Source organism: Cyprinus carpio, chromosome A3, assembly GCF_018340385.1.
Source record: "Cyprinus carpio isolate SPL01 chromosome A3, ASM1834038v1, whole genome shotgun sequence".
Classification (NCBI taxonomy): Eukaryota; Metazoa; Chordata; class Actinopteri; order Cypriniformes; family Cyprinidae; genus Cyprinus; species Cyprinus carpio.
The window spans coordinates 30,450,635-30,470,813 of NC_056574.1; the positions used below are offsets into that span (position 1 = coordinate 30,450,635).

The 20,179-nt window shown below is 34.4% G+C and overlaps 1 protein-coding gene across 1 annotated transcript in view; it reads right to left on the reverse strand.

Moving 5' to 3' along the window:
• LOC109065293 (ubiquitin carboxyl-terminal hydrolase 43-like) overlaps positions 1-20,179 on the reverse strand; it is a 79,629-nt gene that overhangs the window by 43,562 nt on the left and 15,888 nt on the right. The window contains exon 3 of the mRNA XM_042729352.1: positions 10,793-10,902. Coding sequence (XP_042585286.1) covers positions 10,793-10,902 — 110 coding nt within the window. The remainder of the gene's footprint in view (positions 1-10,792; positions 10,903-20,179) is intronic.

The window sequence follows — 20,179 nt, forward strand, 5'->3', positions numbered from 1 at the left end:
CCAAATGATCTCAGTCACAATAATTTCAAATCTTATGTTGTTGCTGTAAAAAAAAAAGAAACAATGCATTGAGACAGGAATTAAATGAGAATGTATCAGATGATATTGCATCTACAATATTATTCAATTAAAAGCAAAAAGCTATTCCTTTGCCAGATGATGAGATCATTTTTGTAATAAACACATTTAAAACAACTCTTACAAAGGGTGAGCATACACAGACTTTTTTAAATGAATGTTTTAGGGGGAGCATAAAAGCAATCTGATAATCACAATCCTAAACTATAGTTTGTAGATTGTGTTTGGTTCATTAAAAGAATAAAGAATTAGTTGGACTACATTGTTTGAGCTGTATAATCTACTAAAGAGAACCAATTCATAAGGATAAATTACTTGGGAATTGGATACTATTTGCTTTGTATGTTTTTGATTCACTAAAAAGATATGTCTCACAAGAGGCATTCATTTGGGAGTTAGATTATACTGGTTGTTTTGTTTCTGCATACTAGCATACTACTTTTACCATATATTTCCATGGCAGAAATACTACGAGTAGTGTGCTAGTATGTGGTTTCAAATTGAGCATGTTTGTTTGATTCACTAAAAAGATTCAGCACATAACAGTCATCGCTGTATGTTTCGTCTGTCATTCAGTACGCTGTTCTGTTCACATCGGTAGAAGAACGCAAGAACAAGAAGCATTAACAGAACCCAATGTCATTGTTTTTCTGTATTTTTAATATGGCTGAATAAGAACTGTTGCCAAATCCCATCTTCTAAGCAGAACATGAACATACCATGTCTAAAAATATGTCTCAAAATAACTAAGTGCTCCATTACAGGTGAAGAATATGCAAATATATTTTATTAATACAAAGTGGCCTATAATAATAAACTTCCCAGACAAAGAGGTCATCAAATGGATAATTCATCTCAAGACACTGTCAACACATATAAACAAAGAGAATTTCCCAAGTGCATCTTCCATTATCAGGCAACAATTTGTAACATTTGAATCACTTTGACTCGATAATAGAGAATCAACTTAACTAACATCAACCCAATAAAAACTCCACCAACCCAGCAGGGGGCGCACAAATATATATCTTACTGTAATGGCAATGTATAGGTCATTTTCTATGCAATTAAAGTGAAATAACTGAACATAAATAAATTATAGAAAAAAAAAACACAAATTACATAAAAAAATCTCAAATGGCACTTACATCATTTTCCACCTTAACTGAAGTAGTTTAAGTCTTTAGTTCTTTTAATTGTGATGTTTTTGGCTCACATTTAACAAAAAACCCACCAATTCACTATCTCAACAAATTAGAATATGGTGACATGCCAATCAGCTAATCCACTCAAAACACCTGAAAAGGTTTCCTGAGCCTTCAAAATGGTCTCTCAGTTTGGTTCACTAGGAAACACAATCACGAGGAAGACTGCTGATCTGACAGTTGTCCAGAAGACAATCATTGACACCCTTCACAAGGAGGGTAAGCCACAAACATTCATTGCCAAAGAAGCTGGCAGTTCACAGAGTGCTGTATCCAAGCATGTTAACAGAATGTTGAGTGGAAGGAAAAAGTGTGGAAGAAAAAGATGCACAATCAACCGAGAGAACCGCAGCCTTATGAGGATTGTCAAGCAAAATCGATTCAAGAAATCGAGTGAACTTCACAAGGAATGGACTGAGGCTGGGGTCAAGGCATCAAGAACCACCACACACAGATGTGTCAAGGAATTTGGCTACAGTTGTCGTATTCCTCTTGTTAAGCCACTCCTGAACCATAGACAACGTCAGAGGCGTCTTACCTGGGCTAAGGAGAAGAAGAACTGGACTGTTGCCCAGTGGTCCAAAGTCCTCTTTTCAGATGAGAGCAAGTTTTGTATTTCATTTGGAAACCAAGGTCCTAAGTTGCTTGAAGTCCAGTGTTAAGTTTCCACAGTCTGTGATGATTTGGGGTGCAATGTCATCTGCTGGTGTTGGTCCATTGTGTTTTTTAAAAACCGAAGTCACTGCATCCGTTTACCAAGAATTTTGGAGCACTTCATGCTTCCTTCTGCTGACCAGCTTTTTGAAGATGCTGATTTCATTTTCCAGCAGGATTTGGCACCTGCCCACACTGCCAAAAGCACCAAAAGTTGGTTAAATGACCATGGTGTTGGTGTGCTTAACTGGTCAGCAAACTCACCAGACCTGAACCCCAGAGAGAATCTAAGAGGTATTGTCAAGAGGAAAATGAGAAACAAGAGACCAAAACAATGCAGATGAGCTGAAGGCCACTGTCAAAGAAACCTGGGCTTCCATACCACCAGCAGTACCACAAACTGATCACCTCCATGCCACGCCGAATTGAGGCAGTAATTAAAGCAAAAGGAGCCCCTACCAAGTATTGAGTACATGTACAGTAAATTAACATACTTTCCAGAAGGCCAACAAATCACTAAAAATGTTTCTTTTATTGGTCTTATGAAGTATTCTAACTTGTTGAGATAGCGAATTGGTGGGTTTTTGTTAAATGTGAGCCAAAATCATCACAAATAAAAGAACCAAAGACTTAAACTACTTCAGTCTGTGTGCACTGAATTTATTTAATACACAAGTTTCACAATTTGAGTTGAATTACTGAAATAAATTAACTTTTCCACGACATTCTCATTTATTGAGATGCACCTGTATATACATACTGTACGTATATTAATATTAATAAATTATTGTTTGCATTGCACAGATACATCAAGCATGTTTTTTTCTTTGAACATAAAATATTTATTTGTAATGGAGTATAGCGTACTGTTTACTGCATGCTGTACAGTATATATTGTGTAAACCTCCCCTAAAACCTGTACTTTTTTTTAGTATTCAACAGGGCAAAACAGTTACAAAATATATACATGCATCATCTAATAGATATGCCTCTTAAAATTTACAAAAAAACAAAACAAATCAACCATATAGGGTTAACATTATCTATATCAATAACAGAGATGCCTTTACTGTTTACTGTTATTCTTTGTAGAAATTGTGAAAAAAAAAATCATTAAGAAAATATGTGGAAAACAGTCTAATACTTGGTACAACTGACATATATTTCGCTTTATGTACAGTATGTGATATTTTTCAAACAAAGGATGAATTTTAATTGTATAATTGTACAGCAATACACTTTTTCTTTAGTCAAGAACTTTTCAATATACTTTACATTATTAAATTTTTTATCCCTTATGTCAATGACCCCAATAGTAAGACCTGGAAGAGAACCAATTACAGGTTTATACATATTTTTATTTTTAATAAGTAAATAGTAGTTTTGAGGAAATGCTATAAAATTTTGAATATTCTCTTTTTAGATGCATTCATTTAAACATTATGTGATTTAGATTGCATTACGCAACTGCAAAGTTTTTCACATAACCTCATCACATTGCATGCTTAATTTAATAAATGCCAAAATAATAAATGTGTATCATTTTGGAAATATAAAGTGTTATATTTAGTATTTTTAGCTGAAATTTGTGTCAAAAATTTTAACTCTTGGTAGTCAAATAATGAGTCAGGAAAGAGATTTAAACATTATTAGAAATAATTCTAATTATTTAATTATTTATATTGTTTCCTGTTCACTGGTCACAGTGTTTACTGAAAGTTTGGCTTGTGTCAACTGCATTGTGAGCTACAATACCCAGTGCAGTGTGCTCTGTTGTATACTGCACATGGTGGCAAATTTTTGTGTAAGCAGTATCATACCATACTGTAATATTTTTATTTATTTTTTTTGTATTGAAAATTAAGAGTTATTATTAGTGCAAACAAACAAGCAAATACACCCTTCTGAAATAATCTGTCTCCGTCATATAGCTCAATATTTACTTCCATCCTGACAACAGAAGGAGTTAGCTAAATATTTGGAAGACGTTGATGTGAATTACATTCGCGCCATGATTTGCATTAGTATGAAGGCCAATTGAGTGGGAGTCATTTAAATTCCACACAGGGCCTGTCGCTGTATACAGCGCAAAGAATCTGTGGCTTTTAAAGCTTCTCTCCTCCTATGCTGCAGCTGAAGCACTTTCAGACATTTCTTCCATAAACTCTCAGAACCCATGGCGTACCTCTGGGCTTCGGGATAAAAGTGACTATGGGATGATGTATCACCTAACTAGCATCAGAGAGAGACGGTTTGGCCTGAACTTCCTTGTAATTACCGGAAATCTCTGGCATTCACATTGTGCAAAGGTGTCCACACATTTTTTTCAAGCTGCCTGTTTTTTTTTCCCATACATTTTCCCCATAGATAATTTAAAAAGTCTGTTTAAGAGAGTTTGTTTTAGAGTTCATGGGATTGGGTGGGTAAAGTATTCTTTTGCTGCAGTTTACTTACACAATTATTGGTGGGAATTTTTTTGCAGAAGCAATGTAGTTCTTTCACCATTAATTAGGCTGCTGGACATTTTTTAAAAAATAAGGTGATGACTTCAACAGAAGCATATACCATCTATTAACAACCTTATGGCTCACAGCAGTTTAAGTAAGCACTAAGGTACGAGAGGCTGTGCTGTATAGTGAATAAGTCATGGCTGAAAGGCATTGTTTGGCATGGCGCAAAGCGGAGTACCTTATTGCTTTTAAAAAACACTTACTGTATGCTGCATTCCAGGGAGGTTTTTGAGCTCGTAAATCACGACTTCAAATCACGACTCACGACTTTGTAGCGTTCCAGGCAAGTCAAGCCAAACTGCCTGAGCGCAAGGAATTGTAGCTAGATTATTAAATTTATTGCAACGTTATATTGTCCTAAAGTCTATTTCACACCATGTATCACTTGCATATTATCTGTAGGGGCTGCCATTGTTTTTTCATGGGTTTTGTGACGTCAGAGCTCGGAACTGGGAGTACATCGATCTAGTACGAGTTCATGGGTGGGAAGTCACGGGTTTGACTGCCGTTCCGGTGCACTTTCATGGGTATAAGGTTGGAAAAACACGGGTTACGGGTTGCCTGGAATGCGGCATTACCACGCATTTGTGTATTGATCGGTTACATTTTTAAATTAAATCAATGAAATGCTATTCTTCCGGGGTTACATGCCTCATCTTATGGAGCTCAAATAAAAACAGAATCAAGGAATTCAACTAACTGTTTAATAATTATAAGCAACTAAAACTAAAACCGTGGCATAAAATAAATGTTATTAAACTGAATTCAAATAGAATTCAGATAAATAAAAATTAAATTAATATAATATAAACAAACTTATTTCAGCTAGCTTACAAGGCATCATTATTTTAACATATTTCGTTCAATTTAACTTCAAGTAATTTTTTTTTTTTTTTAGTTTTATCTATCTGTCAGTCTGTCTGTCTGAATCCAACTGTTGCACTCTATTGGTGGATTCCAAGTAGTCTGCAAGTTGGCTGAATAAAGCCTGGCGTACACAGTGCAAATTCTGACGGTCGGAGGATCATATGTCCACGCACACATCACGAGTGAGTTTATCTGAAAATCGTACGGACGCAGTGATATATGGCACGGTTTTACGACCTGCCAAATTCCAAAACAAATGCATGAAGTTCCCTGATGTAATGACATGTATTGAACTAAGTTGAGAGAAGGGCAGAGTATAATAAACTGTGTAATATTTAGTACATTTAAAAAAAAAACTGCTCTCTCTCTCTCTCTCTCTCTCTCTCATAACTGCTGTGAAATATCATCTTGGATGACTCACGGTACACACTGAATGACATCATACAGCGCTCGCTGATTTTACTAAAGATCAGCGAACTACTCCAGACCTATCTTGTTTTCATGAAAGAATTTGAGCAATACCTTTCATTGATCCAGTTGTCTAAGAACAAAAAAGCTGTAAAAAAAAAAAAAAGGTTTGTAACTCTTTTCCTATCTTAAATGACATGTAAGTCTCAAATTGTTTTTTTTCTTCAGTTTGTAATGTATTAAACATTTTTCTTTTCTTTTCTTCTTTCTTTTCTTTTGTTGTCATTGTCTATCATTTTTTATTTGTTGATGGTTGTATTACTGATTGTATACTGTTTTTGAGCATTAATAAAAAAAAATTAAAAAAAGTTCAGCGGGTTTATCTTTTCAAATTCGCCATGGCGCTGCCATCAACATTCTTCTTCTCAGCTTTTCCGCAGCTCCTGATTGGTCAACTTCTGATAGATCGACAAATTGGCACAATTCATGAATTCAAGCCAACAGCTCCCAAACTTTTTTGACACGTTTAAAGGTGTCATATGATGCGATTTCAATTTTTCCTTTTTCTTTGGAGTGTTACAAGCTCTTGGTGCATAAAGAAGATCTGTAAAGTTGCAAAGACTAAAGTCTCAAATCCAAAGAGATATTCTTTATAAGTGTTAAGAGTCAACCACACCCCCCAAAACAGCTCATTCTAACATGCCCCCACATCTCTATGTCACTATGTGGGAAGATTTGCATAACGCCGCCAAAATATTCACGCAATAAAAGAAGTCGTGACTTTGATTCTAGCTGTAGTATTGTTGCTGCCGCCTTGTCGTGTAGACGCTGTTTCGTTGTGAAAGTGAAAATACTTTGTTTGGCCTTCCAAAAGAGGACACAACTAGAAATGAGTGGTTAAGAAATCAGTGGTATAGCCATTTTGGGGAAGTTGTGGCCAAGTGGTTAGAGAGTTTGACTCCTAATCCTAAGGTTGTGGGTTTGAGTCTCAGGCCGGCAATACCATAAAGGTGTTTTTTTTTTTTTTTATATGAGCGTTGAGCAACACTATGATGAAATGCCAGATATTGATTGAAAGTACAACAAAAACATGAGTTACTTCCTTTAGGAGCAGATGGCTAGTATGCTGTAATTTTCATAACTACTGATTACAGTTCTCATGAACGAGAGGTTCAGCCTCCGTCACACATTTAATCAGTGTTTTATGTCAGTGTTGCGTGTTCAGACTTGCTGATGTCTGGACTGCAGACCAGGTGTTTGCACAGAACTTTTTTGTCAGCAGTTGGGTAATGATAAACAGTAATTTTCAACTGTTGTCAGTGATTCATCATACAATGTATGTAAAACGAACAAATTAACCAGCTAGTAGCAGATGGAGGGTGGGAAAAACAGAGATGTGGATGCCAAAAGAGAAGGATAAAGTAATGTAATGATGTCTCAGAATGACAGTGAGAACACAGGTAACAGCTTATAGAGGCAGAATGAGTGATAAACTCTTCAGACGCATGTCAGTCCAGAACTGCAGTGAAAGCAGTGAGCAAAACTGCATCTGCTGAAACTGCTTGCAAATGTTTTACTCACTGGAGCGAGAAAGAAGATTTAAAGTGAATATGCGTGTTAGGATGAGGTGGTTGATCTGAACTGTCTAGGTTTTAGAATGTGATTCATACACTTACAATATAAAGGGTGTAAAAAATTGAATTTTTTAATTTAAAGGTGATGTGTTTTTTTTTTAAATGTTAAAATACTTTCTCTTATCTCAGTTAAAGGGATAGTTCACCCAAAAATGTGAAGTCTGTTCTGTTGAACACAAAGGAAGATATTTTGAAGAAACAGTTGATGGTAACCAAACAGTTGACGGTAACCATTAACTTCCATAGTAAGGAAAAAAATACCATTAAAGTCAATGGCTACCGGCAACTGTTTGGTTACCAACGTTCTTCAAAATATTGTAAATGATAACAATTTTCATTTATGAGTGGACCTTACTATGTAGAAGCAATTTTACACTGTTCTGTTTCACTTATTGTACTATTTCAGCATTTCATCAAAGTAACAATGTCTCAAGCAATGGTGTGGGTGGGACTACCTGTTTGGTGTCCAATGGAAGATGAAAAGTCCATTTGGTGACTTGCACATTTGACCTTTTGATTTAGGTGTAAAACCTTTTAAAACGAAAAATACTTTTGGCATAATTTGCCTGATGTATACGTGATACAGTGCGTTATCAAAATTAAGAAGTCAGACTGAACCTACAGTTCAGTCAAGATACGCGGTACCTTTTCAAATGTAAAAATATATACAATTTTATGTACTAATAGATAGACTTTAGGTACTAAGATGTACCTTTAAGGTACTTATATGCACCGTTTGGGGTAAATAGGGTACAGGTGTGTAACTTTTGAAAAGGTATCACCCCAGTGACAGCATTTGTACCTTTTTTTTTTCTGAGAGTAAAACATAATAACATTACGTTGTGCATTTAAAAGTAAAATGTGTTGTTGCTCAATATATTGCATAGTACATCTTCAATATATTGCATAGTACAAAATCCCATAGTTCAGCAGTAGAGCATGGCGCTAGCAACACCAGTGTAATGGATTTGATGCCCAAAAAAGAATGCATGAACTGATAAACCGTATACCTTGAATGCAATGTTAGTCGAATTGGATAAAAGCGTCTGCCATAATTGCAAAACTGCCATTTTAGTGGCTTGGCCTTTTGTTTTTTATAAAGATAAAATTATAAAGATTTATAAATCAAATCTATATTTATATGTTTATTAACATGTTGGGTCAAAAATTCTGCTTCAATATATGAGCCTACAGTTCATGGTGTCCTATATAGGTTTGGATTTTAGATAAAGTTTGTTATTACATAAAGAAGTACAGCCTGAGTTGTCTATATACTCAGTCTGAAGGTGAGGTTGGTTTAAGTAGAAATCGACTGGAGGTATTTGTCTTAGAACTTTAAATGGACCACTAAATCAAAGACCTTGCTTCTTTGAGAGAGACTTCAAATGGAGATCCTTTGTGGAAAACCAAAGCATCTGGCCTGATTGGAGTTGCTTGATGGTGATGGTTTGCTTGGATCTTCTGACTAAAGACAGCTTGCTGCAGTTGGACATATGCTGCCTCCCAAATCTGTTGGCTTTATTAATATTCGTTAACATAGATGATAAACTGGGCTGGGTGAAAAGAGGGGGCCGTATCCCAGGAGTTAACATAGACTGATTAATCTCATGTCATAGCAAGTAGAGTCATCATTCTCTCACCAGATTCACTACTGGTGATAAAAAGACCAGCTTAAGCCCGATTCGGATGGTAATTGTTTCTCATGTGGACGTCTGTAAAAATAAATTTACATATCACCTCAGTGATAAAATTGGATTCGGATGGCGATCTATCACTGAGGAGGAGTGACTGCTCACTTGACCAGTCACATAATTGTCTGCTGTAAATAAAATGAATTTTATTTACAAAATGTTTTCTTATTATTGTGTGAAATGCACTTAAAAATACTTATTATTGTGTAAAATGTATTCTTATTATTACAAGCATATTTTATAATACATGATCCTATTTTTTATTTGATTATTTAAATCTCCTGTTTAAAAAGACATGTTGTATATACAGTAGTTATATGCGATATAGTTATGTAGCCTATATATCCGTTTATAATAAACATTTTAAAACTGTATCGCATACCTGCTGCTGGCAAAATAAAGACCCATTTCGAATGTTTGCGTGCTTTTCTTCTCTTTCTGCTCCCAGTTGCTGTGAGCAGTTATCAAGTATTGTTCTTTTAAATACTTTCCAGCATTCATGTATGCAATATGTATGCAAATTACACCGAAATACAACAGTTAACGTACCTTACGGTGTTCGGGAGTGCTCAAAAAGGGTTTAAGCACTGAATTTTGAATTGATTTCTTCTTGTAAACTCAGAGATGTGGATTGGACAGCAATTAAATTACCACACGACCTCTGTGTTTGTCAAAAAAAAACAGTAGGTAATTCGGCCGGGGATTTTTACAGGGTTGGTGAGAGAAAAACACCAACATCCTGGATTCGGACAGCAATTAAATCACTGACTACCCCCTGTAAATGGTGAAAATCACTTACGTCCCCCTGAGAAACAATTACTGTCCGGGCTTTAGAATGATTTTCAGTGCTAGTCAAAGTTGGGTTAAGCTAATCTAGCTAATGGACCAGCTCAAACATAATATTCACCAGCAAAATTAAGTGGCAAAATTTGTCAGTCAACTTAGTCTCAGTGGTGAAGCTACTTGACCAAATATATCTTGCTGGCTAAGCTAGTTAGGAATCCGTGTTTAAACAATTAGTCACAAAGCCTCAAGTGTAGGTGCTAACAATGCTAACATTCAGTCAGTAACGTGTATGAACATATAAAATGGACTAGGTGGAAAAACAGTATCCAAAACAAAAATACCCATTGGTTTTAATAAATTTATGAAACAACATAGTTTAAATACATTAACTATCCATTAAGAAATTGCTAGTAGTACATACGGTATTAGATTTTTTAGGTAATATCCCACTAATACGGTCTGAAATGTCATGGTAGGTTAAGCTGGCTCATTGTAAATTAATCATAATAATATAAGTCATAGTAAATTAGTTGTTCTAAGTTCAAATGTATACATAATTTTCTATAATTTGTACTGTTTATTTAACATTTATACACTAACATTTTTCAAGTTTGAGGTCAGTAAGGTTTTCTTATTTTTTAATGAATTGTTTTATTCAGCAAGTATGCATTAAATTGATCAAAAGTGACAGAAAAGACATTAATAATGTTACAAAAGATTTCTATGTCAAATAAATGCTGTTCTATTGAACTTTCTATGCATCATCAAGGAATCCTGAAAAAAGGTATCACAATTTCCACAAAAACATATAGCAGCTCAGCTGTTTTCAACATATATATATATATATATATTATATATATATAAAAAAAAAATAAATGCATAATTATTAATATGTATATATTTCACAATATTACTGTTCTACTGTATTTTGATCAAATGTGTGTTGAAAATACACTTACTTATATTGTGCCTGGAAATGCTCTTGTACAAAGCTGTGACGTACACCAGGCTGTGTCTGTGGTGGGGTCAGGGTATCAGAGACGGGCTTTTCATCACCTCCTTCTTGACCCTGCAACAAAAACAAAAAGGTCATGCAGACCTTTAAATAGATGGGTCCTTACTGGCCACACTTTCCAGAAAGTGATAATGAGAATATTGACCTGATTTCTGTCTCACACAGCAGGCCAATATTGCACTCCCATACTTAGAGTTTGTTTGAAGTTTCATACTGGCAGTAGTGGACTTGACAACAGCTAATAGAAAGTCAGGAGGATAAAACCCACAGGGAGAGCTGATACACACTTCTCAAGGTCAAAAAACAAGAAAGAGATGGTAGAGACCGTATGCCTACTACAGCTTAGGATTTAATGGCAGACAAAGAGAGAGAAAGAGGAAGGTGTATAAACTACTACTGATTGATGTTTCAACCGGTTTCATCATGAGATAAAAGCAGAGTGATGGCCACGAGACCTAAATGAATTAATAATTCTACACACCTTCTATCATCTGTTTTAGAGTATGATAATCTAATATAACCAAGATATGAGGACTTTTAACCACAGTCAGACAACGACTTGGATGCATTATTGATACACCCTTTGCAATGCTGGCTACAAAAAACAATAATTCTTAATTTAAACTTTTATTCTTCTATATTGGACAATCTAATAAATAAATACATTTAATTAATGAATAATATAATCTAATTAATTACACAATGTGGTCATTAATTAATCTAATGGATATTACAAAAAGCAGCTTTAGAGAGAAATATTTTATATGATTTAGGATTTATTACTTTATTACTTATTTAGATATATTTACAGACCGTTTATTGCAGCTCAGGGGTAGTATGAATGCATTTACACTAAAACTATAATTGCATTATTATAATAACTATACTGTGTCTAAAATACAACACAATATTAACTTCTTATTTATAGAACTATTGCATAAAATCAGTAACATTGCTTTTCAGGACAAAAACAGCATTCATGTGATACTGCACTCGTTGCTTCTGTCACATTGTTTAACTACAGTATATCATATGCTATAAATATGAGTTGTTGCCCTGCATCATGTTAGTCAACTGTGTGAAATGTAAGATGATCTACAGTACATAGATCTAATATGATAGATTTCTTACATTTATATTTACATTTCTGACTTATTCTACATTGTTTTTATGGCCATATAGGTTTAGCTTTTTAATGATTTAATATAAAGAAGTAGGTCAAGGCTCTGTCAAACTTAAATCTGTAAATATTCCCTTAAAAGCAGCTTAAGCACAATACTTTGAAGCATATTGTCCTTATCAAAGCTTTGCAGTTCGATTCAGTCGGTTAGCCCTTTTCAAAGGAGTCTGGCAAAGCAAAGTGTTTGAGAAAGACCCTCCCCACGATTCCTCGCTGTCAGCTGAGTCACGTCTGCCCCCTCACTGACAATCTGAAAGCTTTGGAAATTTACGGTTAGAAAGTTGTTTTACAGTACATGCAAGAAACTAGATACACAGCAAGGTACTGACTAGAAAGTCCATTTTTACTATAGTGTGTAATGGAAACTTTACCTTTGATAATACACCACCTGAGAGTTTAAAGAAAAGGGAGAGAGTTCATTCTCTTTTCTTTGCCCCAAGAATGTGCTGTCTTTATCGTCTCCCTTTTCTACGTCGCTTAAATAGCCACTCTTGTTTTTAAGACCACTACCTGTTTTTCTCTCTTTTTTTAAACACTCTAGTCTACTTAATACTCCTTAACTAATAATTAGAGACTTGAGTTTTGTACAGAACGGTACTCCAGAGCACAAAGAGGAACAAATCCTCTTTTCTCTTTCTAAAGGCTTGAGATTCAGTGGTGTCATTGGCGTAATTGCAGAACTTGTTAGTCTAGTAGTTTTTAGAGTTAAATAAAGAGCAGTGTTGGGAAGTAACTAAATAAAAGTTCTGCTACACTCTTAGAGAAAAAGGTACAAAAGCTATCACTGGGGTGGGACCTTTTTAAAAGGTACACTTTTGTACCTTTTAGGTACTAATATGTAGCTTTGAGGTACCATGGACATATGGACACTTTCAAAAGTATGCTGCACATTTTTCAGTAGCATAGCTTTTCTATTAACAACAAGCTATTTTTTATTTTTTTGTAGTGTCACTTTACAAAATGCTTTTTAAAGATATATTGTGTTGCATCTGTATATTTAGATATGAGCTAAGTAAAGTAATAATGAGTGTTGGGGATAACATTACAAGAAACACAAGTTATGCAATTTACTTTTTTCAAGTAACTAGTAAAGTAATGCATTATTTTTTTTTTTTTAATTTACAAGAAAATAACTGAGTTACCTATTTAAATAAGTAACAGGAGTCACTTTGTTTTCCCATGTATTGACTGATAGCTCTCCTGTCTCCATGTCGAGAGAAATCGTAAGTGCAGAGGGTTGTGTGTGCTGTGTAAACATGATGCTTACTGTAGTTCTACACTAAATGTCAACATCCATTTATTCATCTCACTCGTGCAAAAACAGATTCAGTATTCCTCAGAACAAATAAAAACAGTGAAATGCAAACTCAGAATATGACGCAAACCTGCAATAATTAGCCCAAATGCGTTAAATAGCAAAAAATATCCTTTCTGTATTTGACCTTAGATGATCAAATTCAACCATACCAATAAGCAAAAATTACTTTAGATAAACTTTGTTGCTTTTTTTTTTTCTTTGCTTTGTTTACTGCTGAAGAGTATTGAAATTTCTTCTCTTGTGTCCTATTCTTCATGCAATCCAGAATGGCAGCACAGCTGAAAGGTTTGTTTGAGCTGTGCCCTCTTCTCTACAGACGTGAATTTGCATTTCCTTCAGCTTGAGGCTTATTCATTTCACTTTTGGTGTGAAAGGGCTTTTACATTTGCCAAAAAAACCCAAAAAACAAGCATGCCTAGCCCAGATGAGAAAAAGTAATGCAAAAGTAATGTAACGCAATTAATTACTTTTTGTATTGTTTTGTTTGTCTTAAAAAGCCTGAATTAGTCTGCTTCATTCTAGTAAATAGTTTCACTGTTAATGATTTGATTCATTATATTATGATTCATCCTAGTGAAATGGCTCATCCTTAATGCATAATTCATTCATTTTAGTGATTCAGTTCATCCGAAATTATCAGATTCATTCTATTCTGATTAATTCTGGTGAATCATATCAGCCTGCACGATCTGATTAATTCTAGTCTCACTGATTCTAGTGAATCAGTTTGTCATATAATATATAATTTTTCATTTATTCATATAATAGTTAATCCATTAAAAAACATTTTTTTGTGGATTCTAATTGAATTCTGGATTATATCTTGTGGTAGCTATTTTGTTGTTAATATCTTGTATTGTAGTGAGATCAACAAGTAGTTTGATTTTAGTTTAACTGCTTTGAAACTGTAGCTTGCCAAGCTACGAGCTTCTCATAAATCATAAGTGAAATCATTATAATTTTACTCCAGAATGTACAGCAGAGGGTCTCTAATGGAATATTAATTATCCTGGTTTTGCAAATAATAAATTAATAGTGCATTGGGAATTTTGCAGCATCAAATTTATGGCTGATGTCTAAGAAGAAGTTTTTTCCCCTTAGTAGCCCTGTGATCTCCTCTGAGAGCCAAGTACTAAGTTAAGTCCCACAGGCAACACCATGAAATGCAGTGCTGTACAGATACACATTCCATTGTTATCTGTGTAGGGCAAAAAGGAGGAAAAGACTTCAGGCTATTATTCAACAAGTGGGCTTATCACTTCACTAAATTCTTCTCCCTGCCCCAGCCTGGTTAATGAGTGTGAAGGTCTCAGAAGATAAATGCTCCCATGCCCTTAGTAGGGAATGTGTCTTAGTAACTCAACTACCATACCATTCTGCTGCAAAGAGAGAACCTACAGTCCAAGGACGCATGTGTGAATTTATTTATGTGATCAAATTAATTACAAATAATCACAACATATTACTGATCCTTTGCAGGTTATTAATGTCACATGACTGTTAAAGGAATAGTTCCCCCCAAAATTTGAACATTTGCTGTAAATTCACTCTCAGGTTATCCAAGATGTAGATGAGTTTGTTTCTTTATCAAGGAACATTATCTACATCTTAGATCGCCTGAAGGTGATTACATTTTCATCAAATTTTCATATTGGTTGAGATATTCCTTTAATCTGTTTGCATTTAACATTTTAAAGTCTGCTACATAACTAAATGTAAATGTAACATGTTTAAAAAGTTTTTATTTTCTTTATATACTTTCAACCTTTAAATCTATGGACTCTGCTTTCTCTGACATAGTGTGTAAGTCACTGTTGAACAAACCTACCACTGAGGTTGCTCTGTGAGTTTAATAAACATACCTTGCTATAATCATAGTCTCGATTGTGCAGACAAACACACTGTGATTAAATTAAAGGACATTACGGATAAATTAAAAGCCTGGCTGATCTTAATCTTGTCAGTACTGTAGATATTGTTCATGCTTCAGGCAGAATGAGACAGACATCAAAGTGCTTGTTGACCCCACAATGTGATCCTTGTTTTGAATAAAGGTTGTTGTGGATGAGTGAACTGGTCCAAGCAAAGTAGGAGAGCCCAAGCCGCTTGAAACGCAGCCAAATGTACCCAGTGCCAAAGATGTCGTTTGAAAATGGCAGGTTGGGCAGCACTTTGATGTCCTGCATCTGGATCCTTAAAAAGTGAGTGTGTTTAATGACAGCTTCATCTTTAACTGTGTCCTGAACAGGAAGAGGGTCACTTCTCCTGACACCTTAACACTAGAACCGCCAGGAGTCACTGTATACCTAAAACCACCAGCGGGTAAAATTTACCCATGCACATGACTACTGTTTTGACATGGCTAAAGAACGTTTATGTTACTGTATTATGCCACTGTATTCATAAAGTAATGTCTAGAGTCATGAAATGATTCTTTTTTGCCATCAACTATGTTTTTGTCCTGTTGTTGTTTTAGTCATGTGTATGGGTAAATTTTACCCACTGGCAGTTAAAGTGTTTTATTTAAACAAATTTTAATAATGGGGGATTGTAAATAACAAAACTTTTTTTGAGTAAATGTTCATAATTGAGAGACTTGGATATTTTACTGGAAATCTGTTACATTTGAAAAACAGCCAATAATAGGGCCCTATGAATTGTTTTTCTGGATTTCTGATTTAATACAAAAAAATTATTATAAAAAACTGGTGGTAATCAAATAAAGCCGTGAAACATTAACAATTTAATTAATCTTTTAAACATTTATTTTATTTTTTTAACTGTGATTCAGAGTTTTTTGCATTGCAAAAATCATAAAGCCCTACTACGTTATTGACAATAGCCATTGAATCTTTTTTGTTTACAAAATTTCACAGCAAATTCTTCAGTTTTAATTTTAGATTCTCTTCAGAAGAATTGGATTGAAGATTGACAGAAGATTGAAGTGATATGGACTACTACCATGATGCTGTTGTGGTTTTTTTTGGAGTTTGACAGCCCCATGAAAATTGGCATATATGTTAATTTTTGGGTGAACTTCTCCTTTAAAGTTGAGTTGCAATGGAAATGCGGTTAACGGGGCAAACGTGAGCTGGTCTAAGAAACTGAAGTAAGGCCAGTTCTGCAATCATTAGCATATACAGTACATGCATTTCTGCAAGCTTGCACAGATCTCCTTTTAATTAAAGTACTGCGACATTAAAAATGAATAGGAGAAATGATATTTTAAATTAGCAAATAGGTGAAGTGGGCAGTTTTTACTCTGATCATTTGTTCTCACAGTTGGTACTTTCTATCCTCTGCCAGTTTAATTCTGTCAGAGCTTCCTAAATCAGACCGTGTGAGACATTTTCAGCGGTATTTATGTCCAGCCGTTCATCCTTCTGCAGTCTTAAGTGTCAGCAGGCATAACCATCAAATATATGTAGAAAAAAAACTGCACTTTGCTGGAAAGATATGTTTGAAAACTATCTGAAAAGTCTAGTCAGGCAATACATGCTGTCACAGCTATGGCATTACGATGAATAATTCACAACCCTGATCAGACAGATGGATGCGTACCTTGTGAAGCAATAGTTTCAGTGCATCTGTTGTAGCGGCCACAACACAGCGTGGCCCAGATAAGCAAAAGGAGCCTTTTACAACACTTAAACACTGAAACCCACACATGCACGTACACTAGAAGCATTAATAAATAATGGACATCCCAATCCTTAGAGAAAGACTACCTACTGGGCTCTAAACTATAAATACCCCCCTTTTAAAAGATGGAGAGAAAAATAGGAATGAACAATTACACCTCTGCTTAAGACCTACAGGAGATCTCTCTCACAGACTCTGAAGTCGTAATAGAAAGCTTGTAAGATAGTAGTCTAAGCAACTCTACAAGGAGTAAGTGACATGGTGTAAATCTACATCAGTGTTGCCAAAACTGTTTGGACAATTAAGAAAGATACACATTACAAGCTAAACATTTAACTACGACAACAAAACGTTAGGCTTGGTTTTAAATTTTAAAAGCAACATATTGGTTATACTGATGCATGATAGCAAATTTTTAATTAATATGTAATTTAATATATTGGTATTTGTTGATATTGATTTTTAATTGTAAATGCTATTTTCTCCTATTTTTAGATTTGATAACATTTAGTTTTGTTTTATATTAAAGTGAAAGTGATTTAATAACATTGTGAAATGTAATCTTTAGCAAATCTTTAAATGAATTAAATATTTTTCATAATTTACATCATAATGATGTGATGCTTAAATTCACTTGTAGCATTTTTACTTTTTTTTAAACAATTTATTAGATAAATTATAGAATTTTAATATATGCCATTTATTGGTTATTGGCCATAACTAATAAAAAATAAATAAGAAAATAATTACAATTATTGTCTTGTTGGAATCAGCCAGAACTGTGGCAATAAAACTTATTTTTTAATAGAAAATTGTATTACTAATGTATGATAGCTTTTTTTCATTTAATATACTAGTATTGGTTGATATTGAATATTTAGTTGTATATATTGTATATATTCCCCCATTTTAACTTTTGACAACATCATTTTGTTTTTATCAAAGTTATCTTTTAAAAAAACTAATTTAAGAACACTGTGAAATGTAATCATTTGAAAATCTTAAAAAATATAAAATTTTCACACTTATAATGATTTTATATATATATATATATATATATATATATATATATATATATATATATATATATATATATATTAGATAAAATAAAAAGAAGTATACATAGCATTTATTGGTTATTAGCCATAATAATAATAATAATAATAATAATAATAATAATAATAATAATAAATTAACAAGAAAATAATTATTGGTTCATCAATTTCAGCCAAAATTTTCCAATTGTGCATCTCTCACTGGTTTTATATTTTCTTATTTAATGCAATGACATTCAGACATCAAGTCTTTTGTTGACACTGTTGTTTGCATGTCTTCCACATTTCTTACACAAGTTGTTTGTGTGATTCCACGAGGAAAAAGAATAACAAATGAGTTAATCTAGGTACATGTCGTCTGCATGGTTCTGTTTGCATTCCTTCGTTTTAGGCAATTAAGCATTAACCATGAAAATATACTTTAGTAAATCAGGGCAGGCAATTCATTAAAAATAATTATGTCCAGTCAGTCTGTCAGAGACAGTTGTTAAATGATGTGTCTGGAGCTGTGGATGTTTGCCTTGCTAATGTTAGCGTTGCTCAGTCAAAATGTAAGCAAGAGAGCGATGGAAAGACTACTGTTAGAGAAGATGTGCTGACTGAGCAGAGTCAGTGTTTATACTAATTCAACACTGTTTTCATGTGCATCAGTCCAGTGTAATTACAAGATCTAAACACCATTTAAACCATAGAAGATTTCCACCTTCCTCCTCTGGTAAAGATCTGGTCTTCTTGCTTGAAGCATGATGCAGTATCACTCCACACATAGTTCAAGACTTGTGAGGCAACGTTCAAGGAGAGAAAGGTCTTTATATTGACGATTGAAAGGTGTTTTGTATAATGTTGTGCACTCTTATGTACTGTATGTACAGTATGCTGTTCTTTGGATTTTCTTATTTGGGCAAACCTTTATTTTAGCAGTTTGTAGTGAAGATCTTTTGAGTTTGTTTCAGTGGCACTCATTCACTTGGAGACACGTGCAGACTACATAATTATTTTTGCACTTTAATAATCACTTATACCACATTGTGATTTGAATTATATTTGTAATTTGATTAATAACAATTATGTGGCATTCTGTATTATATATATATGTTACATTTTTATGACTGGATTCAATCTGCATCTTCCACAAGTGAGACAGGAAGAGACTGTATATGCAACACAGTTTATTTTCAGATGGATTTATCTAGAAAATGTTGATACCGCAATAAAAGTAATGGAAAACTTATTCCACTAACTATGCAGTAGTATTAGTCCTATATGACTACACAGAAAACACTCAAAGGAAACTAGTGGGAATGCACAGTATGTGGACTTCGTCATAATTTCTGTCAATTTCTGTTGAGAAACAAGCCCCATATCCTGGAGCGATCCTGTGAATATACGTTTGTTTGGTTTGTGTTGAGATGAGCCTAATGCTTCAAAGGAATATTTTAGGTGTTTAGATGCAGGGGAATCTCATTAGTGTGACTGATCAATAACATTGTGCAAACAGACAATCTCCCCATATGTTTAGGAAGAGGAAGTGAAGCTCTGCTAAGCAATAGCTAAGAATAGAAAGAGTCCAATAAGGACGTGCACAAAAAAAATGTGTCTCTTTCAATGTTCTCTCTCCCTCTGTGTCTTTCCCTAGAGGTGGGCAACAATTCATCCAGCAATGCTGTGAGACTCTGGCTTCCTACCTTGTGCTGGTTTCTATGGAGATGCCAGTGGTCAAATACACAAAGAGACACAGAGAGACGGAGATAAAGAGAGAAGGGGAAAGAAAAGCTAGTCCTCCATGGAGAAGAGCTCTTGGCAAGCTTTCAGAACTGGATGCAGAGCAGCGTTTATTTCCTTTCAGACATCGACAGGGGGAATCGAGAGTATGCGAAAAGAATAAATAATGAGGGGCACTTCATGAAGCGTATTTACCTCTGTGAGGCACCTGTGACAGAATGAAAGCGAAATGAGCTCTAATGAAAGGAAGGGCCTGATATCAATAAATCACAATATATCAGTATCACGTACTGCACGTCCAAAATAAAAAATGCACTGGGTCAACGCTATCTAAGAGATTCAATGACTCAGAACGTAACGTTCTCTTTGGTTTCTTCAACTGGATCAGATCAGCTATATATGATGGAGCTGTAC